This window comes from Prorops nasuta, unplaced genomic scaffold (assembly GCF_024137725.1).
Source record: "Prorops nasuta isolate Cenicafe-Biocafe unplaced genomic scaffold, Cenicafe_Pnas_1.2 PNAS00004, whole genome shotgun sequence".
Classification (NCBI taxonomy): Eukaryota; Metazoa; Arthropoda; class Insecta; order Hymenoptera; family Bethylidae; genus Prorops; species Prorops nasuta.
In genome coordinates, this window is record NW_027116801.1 from 7,679,620 (window position 1) to 7,704,305 (window position 24,686).

A 24,686-nucleotide genomic window follows, 5' to 3' on the forward strand; every position below is an offset into this window, starting at 1 on the left:
AGAGAGTAATTAGCTGCATCACAAGTATTAATTTAAAATAAATACAAATTAAATATTTTCAATTGAAATCAGCAATCTTCTTTATTACTTTTGATATTTATCAATTTACGAGAAAAATTAATGGATTTAAATCACGTCATCTGTTATACTCGGTATAGTGAAACCTATATAAGTACTACATTAATGTAGTATATAAATATTATATTAGACGTCACATGTCGCTGATATAAACTAATACTAATAAGGTTATAAATTGTTTCGAGTTATAGTCGATTCAAAAATTAAGAATAAATTTATTCTAGAACGCTATATTCTTTTAACTTCAATAAAAAACATTCAAATAGTTTAAAAATTTAGTTTCGTACTATCAACATCACTTGAAAATATGTTGCAAGGTATGAATCTTTCATACAGTTTACAAACAAAAATTAATTATGTCTGTTTTTCATGATTTGGCTCAATTAAAGAATTAGTTACATATCTTTAAAAATCCAAATAATATAGGTATTTTTTTTTTCGTAAACATTTTTTAAGCTAGGTTAAAGGGAAACGATTCCAATACGATGAATTCGTGACATTTTGTAGTAAAAATAATGCAACTTTGCGACCATATGAAAATTTATTTTAAATGATTATCAGAATTGGCGCTACAGATTGTGTTCTAAATTGTACATTTATGTGAGTAAAAAAATAATAAAAAAGCAATACACATATTCGAATGCAATTTAATGATAAAAATATTGGCTTGCCTTAAATTAAGATAAGTCTTAAATAAGTCGGGGTACTTGAAAGTTTACGCTTTTCGTTAAAATCTTTAAACAATTAGGAACGAAACATCCACTCTATGCTCTAGATACACCGACTAAACACATATCTTAAGCTGTTAATGACCAGAAGTGAGGTTTATTTAACCACAAGTTTAATTCTTATTAATAAGATACAAATAAATATTATAAATAATAACCATAGAACGAGAGAGCATTTTTTGGTTAAGTACATTATAAATAAATATATGACAGTATATTAGTCTTTATATTGTGCATTAATAGATGACAATTTGCAGCACAACGATAGTTTAAACTACACATATTATATAAAAACTATTTCATGATTGATGTCTCTGTAAAAAAGAATAAACCCTCCAAATTCTAAATGCTATTTAAAAAGGATTACAAAAAAAAATCTTTCATTTTTGTTTTCAATGTATGGAATTTGACACAAATGTTTTCGTAATTTTTAACCAATTCTGAGACTGAATTTTTTATTCAATAATATTAATAATAATTCGAGTTATCGTTTATAAATATAACAAAAAAGTGTTGGGAAGGAAAGGGCTAATAGTTAAGAAAAAAAAAAAGAAATAGAGAATAATTTTTGTTATTATTGTAATCAACCTATAATTAATAGTCTTTTGTTTTAATCTAAAGCTGTTGCTGTGTGAGCAAATAGAACTACAAAAGATTTCTTTGTTTTCTTCGAAAAAGGGAGAAACCTGTCACAGGCTTGAAGAGAGTGAATATAAATACAATAAATACTTAATTACATGTTCCGGAATAAGTGTAAGTAACTTTTGTGTTGTGTAATATTATATAATATTCGCATATATACCTTCAACTCTCTTATCTTTTGTACAACAATCAGTAAATCTTTCTTTCTAGTTGACCGAGCGTCAATGACAGTAGACATATCAAGTTTTGTTCTTTCAATAAACAATTATTATTATGCTAAAGATACAAATACGCGTATTTCATAAACCTAGAGATTTATATCACATTATTTGTGTTCCTATCTCAGATTCTTGAGGAAAACGTAATTTTTACTAAAGTCCTCCAACGTCGAATAATAGTAAAATGTCGTGGCACTTTTTTTAGCAATGCATATAGAGTCACTGATCACCTTATATGTATGTATATTAAATACGACTAATTGTGGAAATTTTCTCTCTCGGTGGCGAAATACTATATTGTCTCGTTACGTACAGTTTTGCAAATATAGGAAAGACAATAACTTGTATGAACACATTGATAATAGCCTGTCGTTACTTTCAGTCCTAGAACACTCTCATTCCGGCGTTAAGTTGCTATTTAACAAATCCGTATTCGCGTTATTAACTGTTAGACTTTGCTCCTCCTTTTCCTTCTGGCGCTTCTTCTTATTCCTCCTGTTTCTTTTATGAACGCAATATAGTATTATGAAATTAAGCAGAAGAAATCCAGAGACGCAACAAGCTACAAGAATCCACATGGATCTCGCTTGTTCAACCTCCGCTTTAACACGTAAAACATTTTCGCATTCCTGGTACACTGTCACGGTACTGTTGCTAAATTTTACAAGATTACACTGCGGAGCAGCATTGTTACAAGTAATATTTGGCATTAAACGAATATTTCTTTCTCTTATCCAAGTATTGAAAGTCTGACATTCGCAATTATCATCATTGAATTTAATAGGATTTTTAGTCAGGTCCAAAGTTTTTAAATTGCAGAAAAAAGCCAATTCTTTTTCAGTCACGCTGACAATATGATTTCCAGAGAGGTTCAAATGTTGTAAAGTAGGAATTGGAGACATTTCCGGAATTTTGGTCAATTTGTTTTTGGAAAGATCCATAAAGGTAAGTGGTGATTTGGTCTCAACATTCAGGATAGAATCGGTTAGTTTGTTATGAGCGAGGTACAGCTTTCTAAGGTATGGCAGCTGGAACAAAACTGGTGGCAGGTCGTCGCATCCATTCTTCGTTAGATCCAAAACTTGAAGATAGTGCAACTGTTTTAGGCCATACTCGTCGATGTTTTGGATAAAGTTATCAGCCAGGTACAAATAGGCTAAACTCTTGTAACGCGAAAGGCTCTCGCTATTGAGGTCTCGTAATCGGTTCACGGAAGCATCGAGGATCTACGCATGAATAATAGAAAGAAAATTAAAATCATTCTTCGTAGCTATAACATCACACAATCGTGCATTACCTGTATGTCTGTCCTTAGATTAGGAGAGATCTCAGACCACTCCAGATTGGAGCAATTCACTTGTAGCATCGAGTAAGCCTTGCTATATCGACATCTTCTCATTGGGATATCTTGATCCATCACCAATGTGGGGAGGGAATTGAATGCTGTACCTCCCACTGCATTCACCAAGGCAGAAACCAATACTAGGAATCCATATATCAGGAATACCAGACTTATACCTGTAATTCGATATCAAAAGATTAATCTTAACATGAAATTCCAAATAATACTAAATAAACAGACAATTATTTTCTCAATAGCGTTTCAACTGTAAAAATTCTCAACGATACCCCACCCCCTAAATCTAGGGTAAAAAGAAGTCGCTATATACATTAATAATGATCTTAAAAAATAAACAGCAGAACATTTTTCGAGATTCCAAATAAAACGTTCCTAATAGGAGAGGCTTCACGCTTTTTAGACATCACGCTACATTCGATCCTTAACTTCTTCAAGCCGTCGTTCAACCGTAACCAATGAAGTGTCATTCACAGGAAAACGACTGAAACGCAAGAGAACTTTCAATTCGATCGGAAGTGCACAATCAATTTGTCTTCCTCCGATTAAACAAATTTCTCCGCGAAATAATCGTGGAAGCGGATCATTCAAGCATACGTCTTATATTTACTTTTTGTTTCAAATGTCTTCTTAGCGTGACACAATGACGAGACGTAGAAAAAGTTTTAGGTAACACGAAGAAAGCTCATTTGGAAATTCCAACTTGCTTCTGTTAATCGCATTACAATCACTGGTTAATTATTAATTAACAAATAGAAATCTCAGGTGGCAAGCGTAGTGCGAAAAATGTTCCAAAGTGTCAAATTGATTCCCGGGAGGTTTTAGGAACGTTTCTAGCACTATACGAGTTCAACGAGGGGAGAGTTACGACTCAATAAAGTGTTTTCGCATTAAAATATAGAGAATGAACTTGTTAATGGCACGAGCGTCGTTAAGAAGTTATATATATATGTATGGAATTCCGGAGGTTCTGATTTCAGAAGCGCCGGCGTTGCTCGGATGATAAAACGTAAAGGAGGATCTTTATTGAGACGCAGAATGTTCATCGAGGAAGTCTATACGAGTGTAAATGTTTCCAATCAACGGAGCGACTAAGCAAAATAAACATCTCGATTCGGTGGATCGAAAGCAGAAGCATGCCAGCGTAAACACGATTTCGCCCTTCTTATGTGTATATATATATATATATATATATATATATATGTGTGTGCGTCTTTCAACTAGAATTCATACGTGGCTCGTGCAGTTTGCAAGCTTTAAAAGAACGCGTGGCTTTCTGTTTATCGCGCCAAGTCCAATGAACTGGGAAAATTGAGCTTTCCATGTGCCGCTGAAACGATGACTTTACGAAGTCGTCGGACTGTGACGAATGCGCATCAATTAACCGACACACAACTTTACACGGACCAATTATCTCTCTCTCGAGTGGAATATGTTTGGTTTCAAGCACTGCAGGTTTGCACGCCGACGAAATTCGCATCGGCAAAACAAGATTCGTAGGCCCCTGTAACTTTTGTAAATAGATTGAGATATTCGGACTCTAGTCTCGTTTCCCCTGACTGTACGTGCATGTGTATGGGAGCTACGCGTCCCCGCGACAGCCTAGCCCTAAAATAGCGAGCGTATTATCGCTAAAAGCAAAGAGTATAAAGCTACGCAGCTCGGAGTCTGCGAAATGTTACAATCGAGCATTCGTAAAAATAGGCCCCACTTACTCGGGCAATTCGTTTCACTTGGAAATGTCGGATAACGATGTATAATTGGTCCCGGAGCTGCTTGAAATCTTGAAGGAAACTACTTGGGCAAAATAGGACCTCTAAATTTGTCAAGTGGCAACGTAAACGGACTCCAGCCGGTAACTGCGAAAGGTCATTTCATTTATTTTCAGAGTTTTCGCTGCGAATTTATTAAAAAGCTTCTGAACGCGGCAACGGGCTACGAGAAAAGCTCCAAGGTCAGACACATTTTATGCGGAATCGATGAAAGCTTTTTGCACCGGCTAACAATACGATGCTCAATAATGCTCGTATATAATACAATTCAAGAGAATTCCGTTTGAATTTCTCCATGCTATTGTGACTGTAAAATCTACTCAGTTTTGAAGTGTTTACTGTATCTTTTAGTAACGCAAATCCATATCGCTTGAATATATAATAATTATAAATAAATTGTTAATCATGGTAGAACATAAATGTTAAATGCACAGGTGATTTTTCTCTTTTTACAATAGCAAAGTTGAAGTCATCGAGGAGTCTCGAGAATCAGAGGGGCAAATGGTTGATAACCATTGGGTATTCTTTGATACGAAATTCAGTCAAATCGTAAAGATTTCTCGTGGGAAGAGCGAGAAGAAAAATGTGTGAAAGAGCAGACCGTTTTGCAAATAAGCATTTTTAGAGAAAGAAAAGTGGGCGACGCTAATATAGCGTCGCTATCCGCATGGGAGAACATTAGCACTAGCTGACGGTGCAACGTTTCACATCCCGCAGTTGAAATTTTTCTAACTCTCGTGTGTCTTCATTCACAAGTAGAGATTCGCGCTTGTAAATGTGCGCGAAACGTGACTTTGAACGTAAGCAGGAACGTCGAATGATTTAAAGACGTTATATAATTTTGAGGAAAATACACGCAGCACTCTCTGACGAAAAACATAAAGAAGGGAGGGTGAGAGGGGGGAGAGGGGGGAGAGGGTGGAGGAAAACGTGCTTCTAGACAAAAAGTTTCCCGTTTCTTTCCCTGGCGGCCGAGAACGGACTCTATTCTCTTTCCAAAGGTTTTCTCTTATAATATTATTGTCAAGAATAGTGGATTGGAAAATAATGAAGCTCGATTTTGAAAACAATTGATATATTTTTGACGATTGTTTGCGTATGAGGGAACAAATGACAGAAATATATGCGCATCTGAATTTTCTTGGAAAAGTTTTCAAGTGATTCTGAATCGGTAATTTTTAACGAGCCTCTGCATAATCTATGAGTAGAAATGACAAAAAGGTAGGTTATCAAAATTTTTCTTGGAAGGTCTTTGAAGAATCCGTCAAACTATACGTATATAGGCGTGGAAAATACTTGGAAAATGGCAAGAGAGCGTGATTTTTCTCTCCTCTCCTCCTCCTCTTCTAGTTCTCCACAAAAAACGAGCTAATGGCCAGTTATGAACTTTCTTCATCTAACTTTCTAGCACCTTTTTTGCGTATGAATTGAAATTTTTATCAGCTATAGCGTGCACTTTTAACAAGCGTCTCTTAGCAATTTTCACCAGCCAACTTCCAGTCGTTCGCAATAACGAGTACAATGCTCATCAACTGTGAACGAAGCCATTTTCTCTCGCTAAATCGAACTATAAGAATCTGCAAAGACAACTTTGCTGCCAGTGCAAATTCATTTTCAAAACACTTTCGGAGCTTCGAGTGTGCATGTCTCGGGGGTTTTTAAACGAAATTACATATTTTTACAACGTGATGTTTAATAAGTTTAACGAATTTTACCAGTATCACGTACACCACAGTTTTCTGCCAGAATACTTTATTATAGCAGCTCTCTGGTGGAAACAATAATTATTGCACGTGTATAAAAAATATGGAGGTAAATGCATTGTTTAAAATAGAAGGTATATAAAATAATGAAAAAGCGGAGGTTTAAGTGGAATATCGAGAAGAAAAAACCGAGGTACCGATAGATAGAATTCTCTTGGCTCGTTAGTGATTTAGATGTTTTTACAAGGAATTTTCTGTCTGAGGTAAAATTAACGCCCGATTCTCATAAAAAGAATTAATGATGCGTCTATTTAAATTCTTCATTTCGCACTTCCTGCATCTAGGGGACCTTCTTACACGAAGTCAGCGATGACAGATACATGTCGTGGAACCCTCTTCTCTACTATATATCTTACTAAAAATAAAAAAACACTTCTAACTCGTTCCAGAAGCCTGCCAAGCCTGATTTATTTGGATGAAATAGTTTTCAGTGTCCATGACGGCTACTTTTAAAAATTCTTCGGAATTTTTCCGAGCTAGGTCTAATTTTGGCCACCGACCAACTCCAAACGTGCAAATTCCCTATTGAAATCTCGTTCTCACAGACGAATCATTGAGTAAACTAATTGAAATTCTTTCTTTCAACAGTTTATTGAAACAGGAATGATATTTTGGGAATGGGTCAAGTTTATGCGGCAAAAATACTTTACACTTTATCCGTGATTATTTTTTTTATCTTATACACTTTATTTCTGCAACCGAGAACGAAACGTGATTATGCGGATTCAAAATAGATAATGTATATATACTTAAGATTATACCTTTATTAATGATATAATTGTAATGTTAAAAAATAATGCATCTTTTCTCAAAATCTTAATTCAACTATAATCAGTAAATAAATAATTATATTCTGTATGTTTCGCGTTATTTAGTTGTTGTTATATAAAAACCTCTGTTTCTGTTAAATTTGTCTTATTTCTATTCCATTTTATAAACAATAATTGTATACATGTAACATTCGAAGGCAGGAGATTTCTTGTTGAAATATTGTTATTGTACGAATACACAGGGTAAAATTAAAACTCATTTACTGCTTTGAAAGAATCTTATTATATATGCTTTTCAAATATACGGTGCTAATTGAAAAAATAAATTCGTATTATACAATGCACTCGTCATATCTTTGCGAACATATTTACGTCCAAAATGTTACTTCTAACATTTTCAGCGTCAACAGTATCTCACGTATCATTATCATTATCATCATCATCAGTATCATCATTGGGATCATCATTTCCAGCAACTGGCTAATAAATCTGATATCTCCAAATGGGACTTCTCAAAAATGAATTCAGTGTTGGACATTTTCTCCAACTATCAGATAAAAGCTAAAATAGTGAGAATAAGAAGAGCTCTCATAATCATTTGAGATTTATTTTTCATATCGAGTGTTGGCCTTACAAAATGTTGCCTTTATCTCGAATTTTTATTATTAAAAAAAATATGTATATATATATATATATATATATATATATATAGCTACCTTATCCACCGGCCAAATGACCATTTGTAATTAAATATAAAACACGTGTGCGTAACAAATTTGTCGTAAACTATAATCTTATCGTGTCTACTAATAGAGTTTTATAAATAAATTTTCCAAGCTATCAGTAAAGAATTAATAAATTAAATACATATAGAAGAAAAATACATATTTGTCATTAAAAAAAAAAAATAGACACGAAATACTTAAATGTAAAAATATCAAGATATATATTTTAATTAAACCTCTATATAGAAGTATAAATATATATTTAAACCCCTATTATTAATCTTGTAAAATCAACTTTGAATGCAAAGCAGACATTTACATTGGAAAATTATTATTATTATTTTTTAACCCGCACGCATTTACGAGATATATACACTTGACTTTAAAATGGCACATGGATGTGTATTTCATACCCGAATAGTGTGCGTGACAGCTAAGCGTACACACGTGTACTGGCTCGGGTGCACATTGTTTTAAATCTAAATACCTCGTAAATGTTTATGTTAAATGCTACATTAAAACAGAATTTTGCAGAAGGCTCTCCACGTGAGCCACAAGAGTATGCAATGAAGAACAGTAGGCTCTGTTTAAAAGATTGACAAGTAGCTTTCGTGCGATCTTAATATTACCTTTCAAGGCCAAATCAATGGTATCATTTTATGCACCTATATTTGTGTAAAAAAGACCATGATACGAACAATGTTTCGTAATACAAATTTTCCACGAGATACTTGAGCCACGAAATTAAAATAGAACACTTTGTGTAAGTAGGAATAAATTATTTGTAAATAAGTTAATAACAAATAGGATAGAAATACATAAATTTTTCTTATTTTTATTTTTTATCTTTCATGTTCATTAATATATAGCTGTACAAATTATATAATTTTGGTTATAGTTTCTTCTTTGTTGGAATTATTCATTACCATTTAAGTATCTAAATAGGAACAATGAGGTAGTAACACATGTGTCAGCTCTTGTACGTTTAAACCGTAGGGATAGATATCTGCAAGCTACAAAATTATAAGATCAGTGAAAACATTTATTTAAGTTAGTTTTTTGGCTTACTATTTTATAAATCTATAACGAGTTTACATCTTACCATATGCAATCCTCTAAGCGCACAGAGTTTAAATTTATTAGTATTAACGTTCGTTAATATATTAACGAAATAATTTAAATCAGCAGTATTATCGCCTTCATCATCATCGTAATCATCATCATTCACCAATCGCTCCGAATGTGTTATTAACGGCTCCTGCCTCTGACAATTTCCACGAACTAATAATATATAAAGTCCAATAAATAGGAAAATTACAAAAACTTTCATAGCAAACTAATTTTTGCTGCGCGAACTGATTATGTTTTACTGATGGGCAGTCTTTATCAAGCAATGTTAAGTCTCTAATGTTTTATTGTTATAAATAAACCTTAATCTTCCTTTGAACGTGCTAAAATATTATTATTGTGTGCAGCATAGTGTGTGGTATTTATGATAATATACTACAGTATACGAATAATAGAAAGATATACAGGGTGATGCACTTAACACGCCTCATAACATAGAAGCATAGACGTTAAAAAAGTGGTCTTGTTAACTTATGAGAGAATCAAAGAAATATATTTTTTGCATAAGTTGTGGATCAAGTTTCTTTTACTTGCATTTAAAAGGACTTACCTTAAATATATCATTATATGATCGAATTCATTCCTTCTAATTATAATGTTGTACAAGTCTAAAAAGAATAACGTCCAAAGATATCAGGAGTTCATGTTCAAAAATCTCAGCTCGACTATATACTGTGAAAAGAATGGGGAAAGCATCCCCCTCCTAACCTTTTTTTTCACAGGCACACCAATGTCTGGTAGCGTCCTTCATTTATATGATCCGTTTAGCAGTTAGTGCAGAAGTACCCCTTGAAGAAGCTTGAGCGTCGAGAAATCCATTATAATCTTACAATAAATCACTAGTATCACACTATATTCATAAAATAATTCATCAAAATTTACCCTCCCCATCAAAGTCCATTACGTTATACCAATCGAGTAGAGCTCTCTTATCTAAATCTAAACTGAAAACGATAAAGTTAGTAGAATAATTCTTTAACATCATTAAAATCTTTAAGTCTTATATAGACGAGAGATTTTTTGATTACATATTTTTTAAAAACTTATATAAAGTAATTTTATTGTTATTAACGCGCCTCCCGATTATCCTAATAATCCAGTGAACAATAACATCAGGTACTTCTATCTGTTCATTACATGTTACCAATTTTGAAACTTCGTCCCAATTAAGACAATTTCCTTCAACTATCAGTCGCAATATCTACTAACATTAACTTTACAACCTAATAAAAGCAAGTCTTAATCTTATATTGCTCTGACCATATATAAAGATTTTAAGATATGTTAAACTTAAAATTTATATTATACATGAATCCAGATAAAGGTATATATTATAATCTCGTCTTATTTAAACATATGATAACAATTTTATTCTTACTTTAAACGATTACAATAAAAATTGTGCAAAGTGTAGAATTTTGTAGTTTATTCTCATCGGTGTTAATAACATTTTATTATTAAACTCATGGCGGTAAATTCATATTTAAGAGTTGCTGCTCTTGGTCGGGAAATAAATAGTTACACATTTCGATATTTAAAACAGATATATCCTCGTCCGATAAAACTGCAGTGAATAAGTTATCTTTTATAACCTAAAAAAGTAGTGAAAATTTTAGTTACATATATATGTGGAGAAAAATTCTATTTTATGAATATTTGGCAGTCACTTTTTACCTGTTCGAATACTCTGTGTATACAACGATCATAAGCCGTGAATGGGTTAACTTCTTCTTCAGGATCATCCTCGACCTCGTCCTCAGAATCTATTTGAAGTACCATTGGATATTCGTCTTCTGTTGGGAAATGGTTTTTTTTCTGCAGACAAGTACTAAATGATGAATTAATTTGAAAAAGTACAACCGTAAGAAACGCCAAATAAGGCACGAAAAGCCTCATAATATTTTAACTCGTTTAATCCTTTTGCTACTCTTCACGAGTATATTGGCCAACCTTAAAGATCGTTTCCAACACCTCTGCTGGTCTCAAGAAGGTTAACTGACCTTCACCGCTCTGAGCGAGCGAACTAAAATTTTTTATTGTTTTGAACGAGTAAATCAAATTAACTTCAACTACTCTGGAGGAAATAATACCCGCAAGCAATAGAAAAACGGAGGACTAAGTGTGTCGCTCCGAATTTTCTTTGCTCAGTGAATGGGTTAAACAAAAAAATGTGAAATTTTTAGTTTTTCAAATAAAACTGACAAAGAATTTATATACTACTTCACATAAAACGTATCATGTGATGTCATAAAATTTAATCACGAAAATACTAAAGCATTTATTACGAAACTTACGTCATAAGTTGCTAATCAAAATCTATTAAACCAAAAAAAATTACAAATTTCATTCGCTGGTTATCAAACGAAAATTAATTATGATTAAATTATATATACGTTATTTTCATGATTCATTATTTACATGTAATTTTCGCTTACCATCATTATCTTTATCATCTCTGTACAAGGACAGATAAGAACAGATATTTGAGTGTTTCGATAATGGAAAAAGATACAAAATTAAAAAATTTGAAGGAAATAAATCGTTTTGTAAAAATTAATAAAAAACTTTGGCCTATCTGCAAAAGTTAATTTTATTTCTGTTAGTCTGTTGTTCACGAAACTGTTCTACCATAAAACTATAAAGGTTATTGGACATTTTTTAAATTAAAGCAAATATTTCGTCAAGCTTTTATCACTATCATCATCGTCATTACTCTTACCATCACTAAGAATATTGCAGATTTTAATGGATAATAAGACTTCTTAGATTTCAGTTTAAACATTCATATATTATAGGAGAAAATTAAAAAACGATATAAAAATATTTGGTTTTAAGCTTTTTATTTTAAAATAATAGATTTTTCTTTTTTATAGCTACGTAATCTACCCAAAAACATTTTCTACGTGGACTACTGCTATAAATTAAAACAAATGAAGATAAATCTATACATGTAGAGTGTTTCTTATTTTCACTTTCTTCGGGATAGACTTGTGTTTTTTTTATAATTTTAATGCATAATCGCTTCCATTTTGTTTATTTTGTTAAACCGATTATTATTTACATGTGTCCGAACTACAAAAATATGTACATTAGATAAAAACAATGACACAGGACATAAGGAAACGTCTGATTCGGTACTACTCTGCTTGATTGTAAGTATATGTTATCACGAATAAGCTTAAAATTAAAATATTTAATAATAGAGACATGCCATATAAAGTGATTATAAGCAATGAAAATTTAAATTTATTACACAGAATATAACAAAATATCGTTATCGCTTTCACTACCACTTTCGTCTCCATCCCTGCTTAGAAAATCTAATAAGTTATTCTCGTCAGGATATTCTATCATTTCAATATTTTCAGTCAAATTTCTATTATTTTTGTGAAAATTTCAAGTTTTTACCAAAATATATATAAAAAACAAAATCAAAAAAACGCTAGAATGTTCATAGCAAATTTGCAATTTATTATTACTATGCAACTGAATTTCTAAACATATTTTCTAAATTGTAACGCTTTTACACTGAAAATGATAATATTGAAAGTTAAATTTGCAATAAATATAAATTACGTAGTTTTATGCAAGTGTGTATCATAAAATAATAAATCAGCTTTACTTTAATTTTATTAAAAACAACTATTATTTCTCCTACGATAGGAAATTTATAATAATATTGACAATTATACACACATGTACTCTTTTATCTCTTGTCATTCAGAATCAGTGTCCGAATCAAACTTAAACAGGTACGTACAATGGAAGTAAAATGCGGCTGTAAGCTCTGGTAAAGTTAACTGCCAATTCCAGGTTCGAAAGTCTTCTGTTAGCTATATGAACGTAAAAAATTTCAAAGTCGTTAGACTTTAAAAGATACGTCATTTAGTCATTAAATTTTCCTTAAAATCCTAAAAGCTTTTATTACCTTATCCTGTACTCTTAATATACATCTCTCATAACCATCCAACGAATCACCACCATCATCCTCATAATCAGAATCATCTTCATCAACTATAGTTGGTAATTCTTCTATTGGTAATGCCTGTATCAGAGGCATATCCTTTGCCCGTTCCGACCGAACTATTGAAAAAAATCCAAACAGCACAAGAAACCTAAGAATGTCCATATTAACGTAATATACTAATGCACTGCACTTATTGTTAACATCACAAAAATGTAGCAAGTTTAAGTAGCTAAAATTCCTTTATTTCTGAATAGAATTTATCAGCTTTAAAACGTAATTAATCCAGTCAAATGGTACTAAAAATTACACCAGAACAGAATTTTTAACTATCGTTAAGTGTATATAATAGGCAAGAAACTACAATAGAACCTGTAGAAGTTGATTATACTGAGGTGAAAGAATTGTTTAGATAATTCTCTCGAGCTAAAAGCTTTAACACACTGAATGCGCAAAATAATATTAAAATTCAGCAACAATAAAATTTAATGTGGCAGTATTTTGTTAGTGCTTTTCATAAAGTAAATAATATTTTTATATTACTTCTGATACAAAGTAACTGCTTAAGTTGAATTAGAATATGCATGAGTATTGGTTTATATTTTGTTGGAAAACCAAACTATTATAAGAATTCACTCATAACAAAATTTTATATAAAATAATTGATAACATTTACTAATTCTTAATTTTTAAGGAGTCATATAGATATTTAAAAACTCAATATAATTTATGTATATTAACTAATTGTATTGAATTAAAAATGTCATAGATACTTCACTACTATATAGGTTATGAATTTACATTCTCCTCAAAGTACTCATAAAAGGTCCAATCTATAATTTTCTGTCAAATAAATATTCCATATTCACACACACCACTTAGAAATTTGAATACTCTTGAGTGCAAACCACCCAGTATTCTCTCTTTATATAATCCTAAAGTAATGTATCCTTAAAAGTTAAATCCATTTTTTTTTTTATTTTTATAAGGAATCCTTTGAAAACCCGTAAATAAACCAAATTAAATGAAGGAAAATTGTGAAGCAAATTTAGTTACGTAGCTAAAAGAGTTTATTAAGAAATAAATATTAAAGTCAAATGACAAGAAATAGCAACGAAAATACCTGTTGCTACAGTTTCATATGATTAGTTTATTGCATAATACCAAAAACCAACAATGTGCATTTAAAGTTTAACAGTTCCAGATATTATCTAATATAAGTAGAGACAATGAAGAGTTGTTGTCCATATAAATTCTTCTATCGTTAAATACGTTCGCCAGAGTATGTCATCCGATAGGAACTAAAACGTAAGTTATAAAAGTAAACAATTGGTATAATTATTTAACAAATATAGCAGCAACTCTGATAAATCTTAGAAGATATTACTTTGAGCATTAGATCTGTTTGATTTAATTGCACTTTCTACACTTTTTGCAATGTCAATTTATACGCAGAATAAAGACAAAAAGATCGAGAGTGCAGATAGAAATGCAGATAAAATGAATAAACCTATTTCCTTATGTTAAGTTTTTCTTATACCTTATTAATTTGTCTTTGTATACATCTTTTTACGGGTTCGGAAACATCCTCATACCACAAATCTATATGATCACTTTCTGGCACTTCATTATCGTCAAGTATAGGAGTAGGTAAATCTTCTGCTGGTAATGAACGTATCGGACACTCCTTTTTTACAATGTTTGATCGAATTATTGAACAAATTGCAAGTAACACAAATAACGTGAGAATTTTCATAATCGTATCATATACGATCGCACAGTTATTGTTAATCTCACGAAAATCTATCTCTTGGTTTCACTTATTTTGCCTCTGAATAAAATGCAAACATCGATTCTTCAAGGCGCAAGTCTCATAATATTTATCAAACTACTCTATAAAAGTTTTTCACTGTTATATTGGGCAATACTCATCTTTGTGTGGTAGTCAATCTTTTGCATTCAATAAAATAGTATCTGCATAAACAGATTATAGTGACGAGTAAGAAACGTTTAAAGAATTATATTTAGCTAAAAGATCAACAATAATAAAATTTAATATAGCTGTATTTTATTAATGTTTCTCATAAAATAAATAACAGCAGTATCATATTAGAGTTTTTATACGTAACCTAATAATTTAAGTTGATCGAAAGGATAGATAAGGTTTTCACTTTATTAAATAAAAGTTTCAAGAGTTCACTAGTAAAAGATTTTTAATACAATTATAGTGATATCGTTAATCAGCTATAGGAGAATCTCCAAGGACTTCAAGAAATAAATAGGAACATTGAAGAGTAATTGTCATTACAAGTTCTTCTACTGTTAAGCATGACTACCAGTTTATATCAACAGATATAAACTAAAACATATATTATAAAAGAAGTAAATTGATAAAATTATTTTACCACAGAAAATATACATCTTAATAGACATTAAGTTAAAGTACTAGTTCTTTTCAATTTAGCTGTACTTTATACACTTTTTATGAAGTCAGTGTATACGAAGAATAAAACCAACATATCAAAAGTGTAGAAGGTACAAATATACAACAAACAAGTCCATCTTCTTATACCAGATCCTCTTTAATATGCTAATAATAGTCGTGCAGATACCTTATTAATCTGTCTTAGTATACATCTTTTCAAAGCATTGGAACTATCCTCGTAATACGCATCCATTAATTCCTGCATTAGCATCTCATCATCATCAATTAGTATAGGTGGTAAATCTTCCGTTGATAATGCACGTGCTGGAGACGTCTCCTTTGTCCGCTACAACCGAGCCGTTGGAAAAATTGCGAGTAGCAGAAAAACATGAGAGCTTTCATGCTGATATAATATGCAAGTGCACAACAAGTTACTGTTAACTTTACGAATTTGTAGCAAGCGAATATCGCTCAAATTGTTTTGTGCCTGAATAAAATTCAATCATCGACTTTTCAACGTAAATTTACAATAAATGAAACTATAACAAAGGTTTTTGTAAATACTGTTAATCAGTAATAATAAATATTATGAAATGCTCAATTTTTTCAGAAATAAGACACTAAAATCTAGATAAAATATACAAGCATTTTTTTGTTTTTTCTCTCTTGCATTCTGATGATGATAGAATTATTTAGAGAGTTCTATTGAGCAAACAACCTTAATACTGATATCACGAAATAATATTAAAGAGTCGACAAAAATAAATTTTAATAGAGCTGTATTTTATTAGGGCTTCTCATAAAATAAATAAGAGAACTATATTATTGCTTTTGAAGCAAAATAATAGTTTAAGCTGAACAAAATGTAGGTAAGAGGTTTGATTGCAAATAATTTTATTGATTATCCTATAATACATAAATATTAATAGAATAATTGATATCATTAACTAGCGGTATTAAATAGTCCTATGGTTGCTGGAAATAGATAGATACAAGGATAAGCAACTAATTTTACAAATTCATCTACCGGTAAATCCAGCCGATAGTGTATTTCATCCTCCATCAACTAAAACGTAAATTAAAAAATAACAGAGATAATTCATTAACTTAGAATACACATATAAATATTGTAATATATTATAAAGCATTTCTTTATTACTAATAAGATTTCTATAGTCACCTTTTCATTCTGTCTTAACAAACATCTTATATGAGGACTGCCTTCCCCATACTCATTCCACAAATCTACATACGCGTCCATTGCTTCAACTTCGTCCAACTCTGTAAGAGACAGTTCCTCATCTAATGAATGATCCCATATTGGGCCCGTATCTTGCAAATTATTTGACCACACCATTGAAAAAATTGAAAACACCACAGACAGAATGAAAAATTTCATAATGATATAATTCGTTAGTGCAAAATACTACTACTGTCAACTTCACAAAAACTTAGCACATGATAGTCACACAATTTAGTTTGGTCTGAATATTATTCACGCTTCAGTTTTTTGATGTAAATATCACAAAGACTATAAAACTACTATAAAAACTCTTAATCATTATTGGGTTATACCAATAGATGCATTGTATTCGATTGTTTGTAGGAAACATATTATAATGCACATGAAGTATAACAAAATTATGTAGACTGATTTAAGAATATGAAAATATTATTAAAAATTCGCCCATAATAAAATTTAATAACGTATATTATTGTATAGTATTATTCAGAAAATGAAAAATAGCTTATTGGTTTATTTTACCACGTTCATGAAACACTAAATATATCGACTTTTTTTATACAACCAAGGAATGTCTGTTTACTGCTGAATAGTATAAACTTTAGTGGTGATAATTCAATTCATGCGAGCATTATTTTCTTTCTTGGAAAATATTTATTTGGATTTTACCTTTAAAGTTTAATAAAAAAATTATCTTATAGATTTATGAATTTATGTATAATGTTCTAACTGACATGGGATATACTATAGATATATAGAAACAGTCAGAAAGTATAAGGGCTAATGCTGTATAAACAGCTGTTATGAACGACAATCCGCAATCATACAAATTGTCTTTTGATATATTTAAAATATTAATTATTAAAAGAAAATGTTAATGTTCTTTATTAATCTCAAAAAATGTATAATTAGAGTATTTTTTTAGTCACTTATACGTTAATATTAATAACATCTTTACAGTTACCTTATTATTCTCTCTTAGCATACATCTTTTCAAAGGATGGATTAGATACTCGTTAAACAAACTTTCTTCGTCTTCATCAAACTCAAAGTCATCTTCATTATACAAGGTGTCTAACTAATTGTATTACAAAGTGATATCTTAGTGTTAGAGATACGAGGAAATATTTCAGAAACTATTTGAATAGCTCAAAAGGATGCTTGTATGGTAAGATTTAATTTATTTACAAGGTCATATTTAATCAAATTTTCTAGTACTCAGTTGCTTAACGAAAATCTATTTTAATATTGCTTTATTCATTTTCTTTTTATTGTCTCAGTAATTGTTTTCAGGAGTACTTAATATAAAATATACATTTATCAAAAACGTTAATGGGTAAATCTATTTAAATGGGTATGAAGTAAAGTTTGATGCTAATATGGTGGATTGTTATTAAAAGTTATACATATTTTGAGATAAAATAAATTCGACTATTACCTGTAAAGTGCCCCTATCAGAGAGCATTTAATGGATGCACTCTATTTTGCTTCACATTTTAAACAAACTTTTTAATTATAAATTTAAAGAATATTTGTTTTTTCTTTATCAAGTATATATATATATATATATATATATATATAGAATGAGTCATTTGGATTTTTCAACAACAAAATTTATAATAATAAATCTGATTTTTTTCTTCAATTACACAATCAGTCTCTCAGGATTATATGGAGCCAGATACACATAAAAAGGTGGAACCATATGCTGCAAAACAGATGTCGTTAATCTAGTTTGTATGTATATGGTTTCTCTAATCAGCTAAAATCCAAGTTATTAAAAAAAAATTAATTAAAATAATTATCATACAAACATATACATATATAGTATACAAGTTCTTGGTAAAATTAGTGGAGATATTCATCATGAGTCAAAGCATTACTTTCTGTCAAATTACTAGCTTCCATATGTTTGTTACAAGGTATTATAATTACCTTGACATTCAATCTTAGTAAAAATCTGTCAAATGCATAGTATTCATTCTCAGAATCAGTATCTTCTTCATCCTCATAATCTTCATCCTCTGAATCAGCTAATAAATTTTCTATCAATATTTCAGTTAATGACAATGACTCTTTAAACTGATATGATTGTATCATTCAAAAAATTCCAAGCAGCGAAAAAAGAATTAGAATTTTCATGCTAAATACACGTTTACACAAGCACAGTTCATCTATGAAAAAGCTCAACACACGTAGAAATCGCTCAATTTATACTTTTCAACAAGAGTTTCCCGATACTATGCAATAATATTCCATAAACGATTATCGTGAAGTATTTGAAATTTTCTACAGAATATACACTCTAACCTGCTTAAAGCAAATCGAAACATTCTTAATAATAAGATAACCGTTCGAGCAATTCTATTGAGTCAATTTAAGAAAGTAGAATGGAGTGAAGTCGAAAAATTATACTAAAAGTTCATGCGTAATAAAGTTTAACAAGACATTTTTTTAGCACTTATCACAAAATAAATAACAGTAAATGTGATACCTTCGACTAATTTTTTCATGCGCATGTGTTTACAATTAAAAAAGTCATTTGACAGTTTTATTGTATAAGCTTTAATGTTAATATAATTCTGTATACGTTCCGGAAGTATGTAGTTATGAGTTCTCTTAATTAAGAAAATTTATTTGGTTTTTATCTTGAAATATTAAAAATAGAATTCTTGAATCAATTCCTGTATGCAGTCTTCCGAATGGAACCGATTATATAGATGTTCCAACAACTATAATAATAATTACATTTATGCATACTCGTTTATTGATATGAAGGACACACGCACACACTCACAATAGAAGGTACAAGATGTCGTTTAATATACAGAAGACAAATTAGAAAATACAATGATTGAGAAAATAATTATCCTTTAAAAATGCCTTTAGGTCTTATTAAACTTAATGAAAATATAAAATTAAAGAATTCTATTCGTCAATTTTTATTTAATCTATTAATAATATCACCATAATTATCTCTTTATTTTTTTATTACAAATCTTTTCAAAAGATAGATTTGGTATCACTCAAAAGAACTTTTTTCATCCTCTTCTGACTCTAAGTTATCATCATTAAATATTGCTAGTAAATCTTTTGTTAATAATCATTCTATTACACCCGCACTTTTTTTTTTCAACAAAGTATGGATGGAGATCTAAATAGCATGGAAAAACATAAGAATGTATATGTTAATACAATTTACAATCGTTCAGTTACTTTGTGCCAATCTCCCAAGCAGGTTTCGATCAATATATTTTATTCTTTCAGCTTATCAGGTGTATTAAAAAGTATTTCATATTCGCTATATAATCATAAACCTCGTTAAATAGTAAATCTGTTTAAAAAGACAGTGGAATATTTTATAAAATTTTCTATAAACCAAGAGGGGCTTTTTTTGCCAAACGTTAGAATAATACTAATAGTTCACTTGAATAAAATTTATTTCAATATGCAATATTACGCGCATCTTTGTGTATTATAAAATAAATATTAGCTCGCCTATTCATGGATTTAAAGAATAGATTACATTATTTTATTTTCCAAGCAAACAACCTATCCAATTATAAATTTGCAACATATAATTATTTGTTCTTTATTAAATAAACCATGCTAATTGTATTTGTCCAAGGTAAAATTTAAAATAAATATACTGGTTTTGTTTCCAATAGTCTGCCACTGAGTTCTATATATATAAATACGTACAAAAAGCTGTAGCAATGCGCATCAACTCCGGTGTCCTTATTCTAGAAGATGTGTATATGCTATCTGTTAGTAGCTAAAACGCAAATTGTTAACAGAAAATCAATTAATATAATTATCTCACAAACATTGCATATAGCATATAAGTCAAAACATTTATTTTTGACAAATTTTCATCCATATGCTAAATAATTTTTTAGATACCTTAGCATTCAACTTTAATATACATCTTTCAGATTCACTGTATTTATTCTCAGTGTCACTATTTTCTTCGCTATCCGATGAGTCATCCACGAAAGTTTCCACCGGTATTTCACGTATTGGCGACCGCTCTTTTATGCAATTTGATTGTACCATTGAGCATACTCCGAATATTATAAAAAACATTAGAATTTTCATGTTGCAAAGAAATAATCGTGTACAGTTACGGTTCACTGTGTAAAATCTAATCTGTAAAATTCACTTAGCTAGCTTGGTTTTAAAATAAAAGTCACATCGTCGGCTTATCATAGTTAGTCGAACAATAACCACTTTTATTATTTGTCTTATAAATAATATTAAATTGGAATGACTGTTAAAAATAACAAAATTTATATTGGATATATTGATTTAATTAATTTATTATTTGGTTTATGATTTTTTAAAACGGATACATACACTGGCATTAGGAAACTATTTGTTAAAAGGTAAAGACGAGAATTTAGCTATCAATTAATGCAATATACAGACTTCAATTTATTTCCAAACCAACAAACAGTTTAATTGTAACTTTTAAAAATAGTATTTCTTTTTGTTACATCAAAAAAAAAATACCTACGCTACTTTTGTGTTTCTACATAATAAAATTTTTAACAAAAATACAAATTTTATTGAAATTCTTCCATCATTTCGGCATTTGTAACATACGGATACAGGTATAAACAGTAGGGCCAAATTAAGTTGTGAAACTCTTCTTGCGATAAGGTTGTCGAAAGGTTATATAAAATATCTTTCATCAGCTAAAAACGCAAATCATTAAATGAAAATTTATCGATATAATCACTGTGCAAACACTGCATGTATAAACGTTTCTTATTACCAAACTTATACGAAAGACATAAATATAAGTAAAAGAATTTCTTGTTTTAAAGTCATCTATATATATATATATATACAAAACAGTTTCCACTTACCCCAGCATTCACTTTCATTGCACATTTGTCAAATGCATAGTATTCATCCTCGGTGATATCATCATCTTCGTAATCTGAATCAATCAGAATATTTTCTCTTGATATCTCACGTATTGGCGCCAACTCTTTTAAACAATTTGCTTGCACCATTGAAACAATTCCAAACAATACAAACATAAGACCTTTCATATTGAACATAAAATATTTCTCACAAGTTAGTAGCTCACTCGAGAAAAATCTAATATGCAGAATTCGCTTAACTATATTGGTTTTAAAATAAAATCCAATCGTCGGCTTATCAACCTTAGCCAAATAACAGCTATACTTTTGATTAATTATCTCATAAATAGTATTAAACTTAAATGACTGATGGTGATGTTTACACTTTATTAGAAATAAAAAAAATATTTTAATAGATATATCATCGATTCTATTCGTCCATCAATCAGTTTATGTTTTTTGGAAATGCGTACACAGAGCGATCTTCAGAAATGGTCAAGTTATATACATTAGAAAAATACCTACACTATTTGTACTTATGCATAATAAAATTTTCGGTTCAAATTCTAATTTCATTCATCATCTTCCGAGGTTTCTCCGTTTGTATCTTTAGGGAATAGATATGCACAATAGATTGGAACTATGATGCTCAATTCTCTTTCCGTTAAGCCTGACCGCCGGTATAAGCCCTCTTCTGCCAGCTAAAATGTAAATTAATACAGGAAAACCAGTCCATATAACTACACTGCAAAGGCACTTAAAGTCTTTTAATAACTGAAGAGAGGTGTACGTCACATTAAAAGCATTTCTTTTTGTAAAATTTCTATCTACACACTAAATAATTTCTTGATTTTATATACCTTCCCGTTAACTCTTACTGCACATCTGTTATAAGGAGTTTGCTCATCCAGAGGCTCATCTGCACTTTCTACATCCTCATCATCATCATCAATATCATCGTCTGTTAAATTATTTTCTTCAACTGATACTGGTTCAATCATCGAGAATTTCCCTTCGTACTTCGATTGAACCATCGAAGAAAGTCCCAGTATTACAAAAATAATGAAAAATTTCATCCTAAGCTTACTTAAACACAGGTACGGCTCAAACCAGAAAAATATAATATGTGACATCCATTTAACTTACATAGTTTTAAAATAAGATTCTATAATTTTTGTTTATCAACCTATTCCTTAACACAACTATAATTCCTATCATATAGATTTTTTTATTACTTTACTCATAAATAATAATAAACTCGTGTGATTGTTCGTGATATTTTAACATTATCAGAAATAAAAAAAATATACTGAATATACCAATTCCATTGCTCTATTTATCAGTTTATAATTTTTTGAGGTACAGGGTACACATAGATTAGTATTTAGAAATTATTTGTTGTCATTGAAACGTACCTATAGTATTAACATTTGCCTATAACGCATATTTAAATAAAAATAGTAATTTTATTCCTCTTCTTCCTATATTGCGGCGTTTGTATAATTCGGATATAGATATAAACAAAAGCTTTTAATTAAACTGTTAAACTCATCTGACATTAAAATTTGCTCCCTGTATATTCCCTCTTCTATCAGCTAAAATGTAAAAAGTTGAACATAAACCAATCAAAATAATCACTTTGGAAGCAATTTTTATTAAATTTAAGGGAGATATCGAAAATACATATAAGTAAAAACATTTACTTTTGTCAAACTTCCAACCGCATATTATAAATAGTTTTTCAAATACCTGGCCATTAATTCTTACTGCACATCTATTATAAGGAGTGCCTATATCCGGAGACTCACTTCGTACATCGTCCCCATCATAATCATCTGTCAAATCGTCTTCGATAAATAATGCTGGTAAATTTTCTACTGGTATTTGTTCGATGGTAGACAGCCTCCTTTCGCATTTTGATTGCACCGTCCAAGAAAATCCCAATAACACAAAAATAATGTAAAATTTCATCTTGAAGTTACTTGTGCATTGCATGTTATGTCTCACACTCTGACAATCTAATTTGTACAGTTCTCTCTACTTTCCTCGTTTTAAAATAAAATTCAATTTATTTATCAACCTAAGTCTTAAGATAACTGTAATTCCTGTCATAGACAGTTATTTTTATTATTTATCTAATAAAGAATATTAAACTCGAGTGATTGTTGGTCGTGTTTTTACTTTATTAGAAATAAAAACAGATTATAATGGATATATCGATTCTATTCGTCCATTAATTGGTTTATGATTTTTGGATATGGGTATATACATTGATTTTTAGAAATTAATAGTTTTATTTTAGAAAAATACCTACACTATTTGTACTTTTCCTTAATAAACTTATCAATAAAAATATTAATTTAATCTTCTTCGTCAGACGATTCGGAATTTGTATTTTTCGGATACAGATATAAACAATAGATTGGAATTATGCTTTTGAACTCTTTTACCGTTAAAGGTGCCAGACGATATAATTCTTCTTGTACCACCTAAAACATTAATTATTATATGAAAACCAATCGATATAATCATTTTTAAAAAGTGTAAACGTTTTTTATTAAATTTAACAGTAATGTACTTACAAGCAAAAATATTTCTTTTTGTTAAATTTCTATTAATACACTAAATATTTTCTTACTTACCTTCTCGTTAACTCTTACTGCACATCTATCATAAGGAGTGCGCTCATTCGGGGGTTCACTTTGTAGATCCTCATCATCATCATCGGTATCATCGTCTGTTAAATCATTTTCATCAACTAATACTGGTAAATCTTCAATTGGTACTCGTTGGATTGTAGACAATCTCCTTTCACATTTTGATCGAACCATTGAAGAAAATCCCAATAACATAAAAATAATGAGAAATTTCATCCTGAACTTATTTAGGCACGCAACTATACGGCTCAACCCGGAAGAATCTAATATGTATAATTTGCTTAGCTTTCTTGGTTTTAAAATAAAATTCAATAGGCTTATCAATCCTAGTTTTTTACTTGCATA

At 30.2% G+C, this 24,686-nt stretch overlaps 2 protein-coding genes and 3 long non-coding RNA genes across 5 annotated transcripts in view; all 5 read right to left on the minus strand.

Moving 5' to 3' along the window:
* Window positions 1-1,361: 1,361 nt before the first annotated feature.
* Window positions 1,362-24,686, minus strand: part of LOC136772416 (leucine-rich repeat-containing protein let-4-like) — a 37,308-nt gene continuing 13,983 nt past the window's right edge. Inside the window, exons 2-3 of the mRNA XM_066725372.1 lie at window positions 2,964-3,184; window positions 1,362-2,892 (exon numbers count right to left, since the gene is read on the minus strand). Coding sequence (XP_066581469.1) covers window positions 2,062-2,892; window positions 2,964-3,184 — 1,052 coding nt within the window. The 3' untranslated portion in view covers window positions 1,362-2,061. The remainder of the gene's footprint in view (window positions 2,893-2,963; window positions 3,185-24,686) is intronic.
* Window positions 10,593-11,455, minus strand: LOC136772696 (uncharacterized). The gene is made up of 2 exons (XR_010822512.1): window positions 10,856-11,455; window positions 10,593-10,773 (listed from the first exon to the last, which is right to left on the minus strand). It is a non-coding gene; the product is annotated as an uncharacterized lncRNA (long non-coding RNA).
* On the minus strand, window positions 16,451-18,230 carry LOC136772654 (uncharacterized). The gene is made up of 2 exons (XR_010822504.1): window positions 16,751-18,230; window positions 16,451-16,636 (listed from the first exon to the last, which is right to left on the minus strand). It is a non-coding gene; the product is annotated as an uncharacterized lncRNA (long non-coding RNA).
* On the minus strand, window positions 21,253-22,809 carry LOC136772651 (uncharacterized). Its single transcript, XR_010822503.1, has 3 exons — window positions 22,545-22,809; window positions 21,685-22,385; window positions 21,253-21,510 (listed from the first exon to the last, which is right to left on the minus strand). It is a non-coding gene; the product is annotated as an uncharacterized lncRNA (long non-coding RNA).
* On the minus strand, window positions 23,825-24,608 carry LOC136772829 (uncharacterized). The gene is made up of 2 exons (XM_066725990.1): window positions 24,327-24,608; window positions 23,825-24,173 (listed from the first exon to the last, which is right to left on the minus strand). The coding sequence occupies exons 1-2, from the start codon at window positions 24,555-24,557 to the stop codon at window positions 24,045-24,047; spliced, it is 360 nt and encodes a 119-aa protein (XP_066582087.1). The 5' UTR covers window positions 24,558-24,608; the 3' UTR covers window positions 23,825-24,044.

Coding starts and splice junctions, on each gene's coding strand:
- LOC136772829 (XM_066725990.1), bottom strand. CDS start 24,557: ATGAAATTTCTCATTATTTTTATGTTATTGGGATTTTCTTCAATGGTT. Junction 24,174..24,326: donor CAGTAAGAGTTAACGAGAAG/GTAAGTAAGAAA, acceptor TTAATGTTTTAG/GTGGTACAAGAAGAATTATA.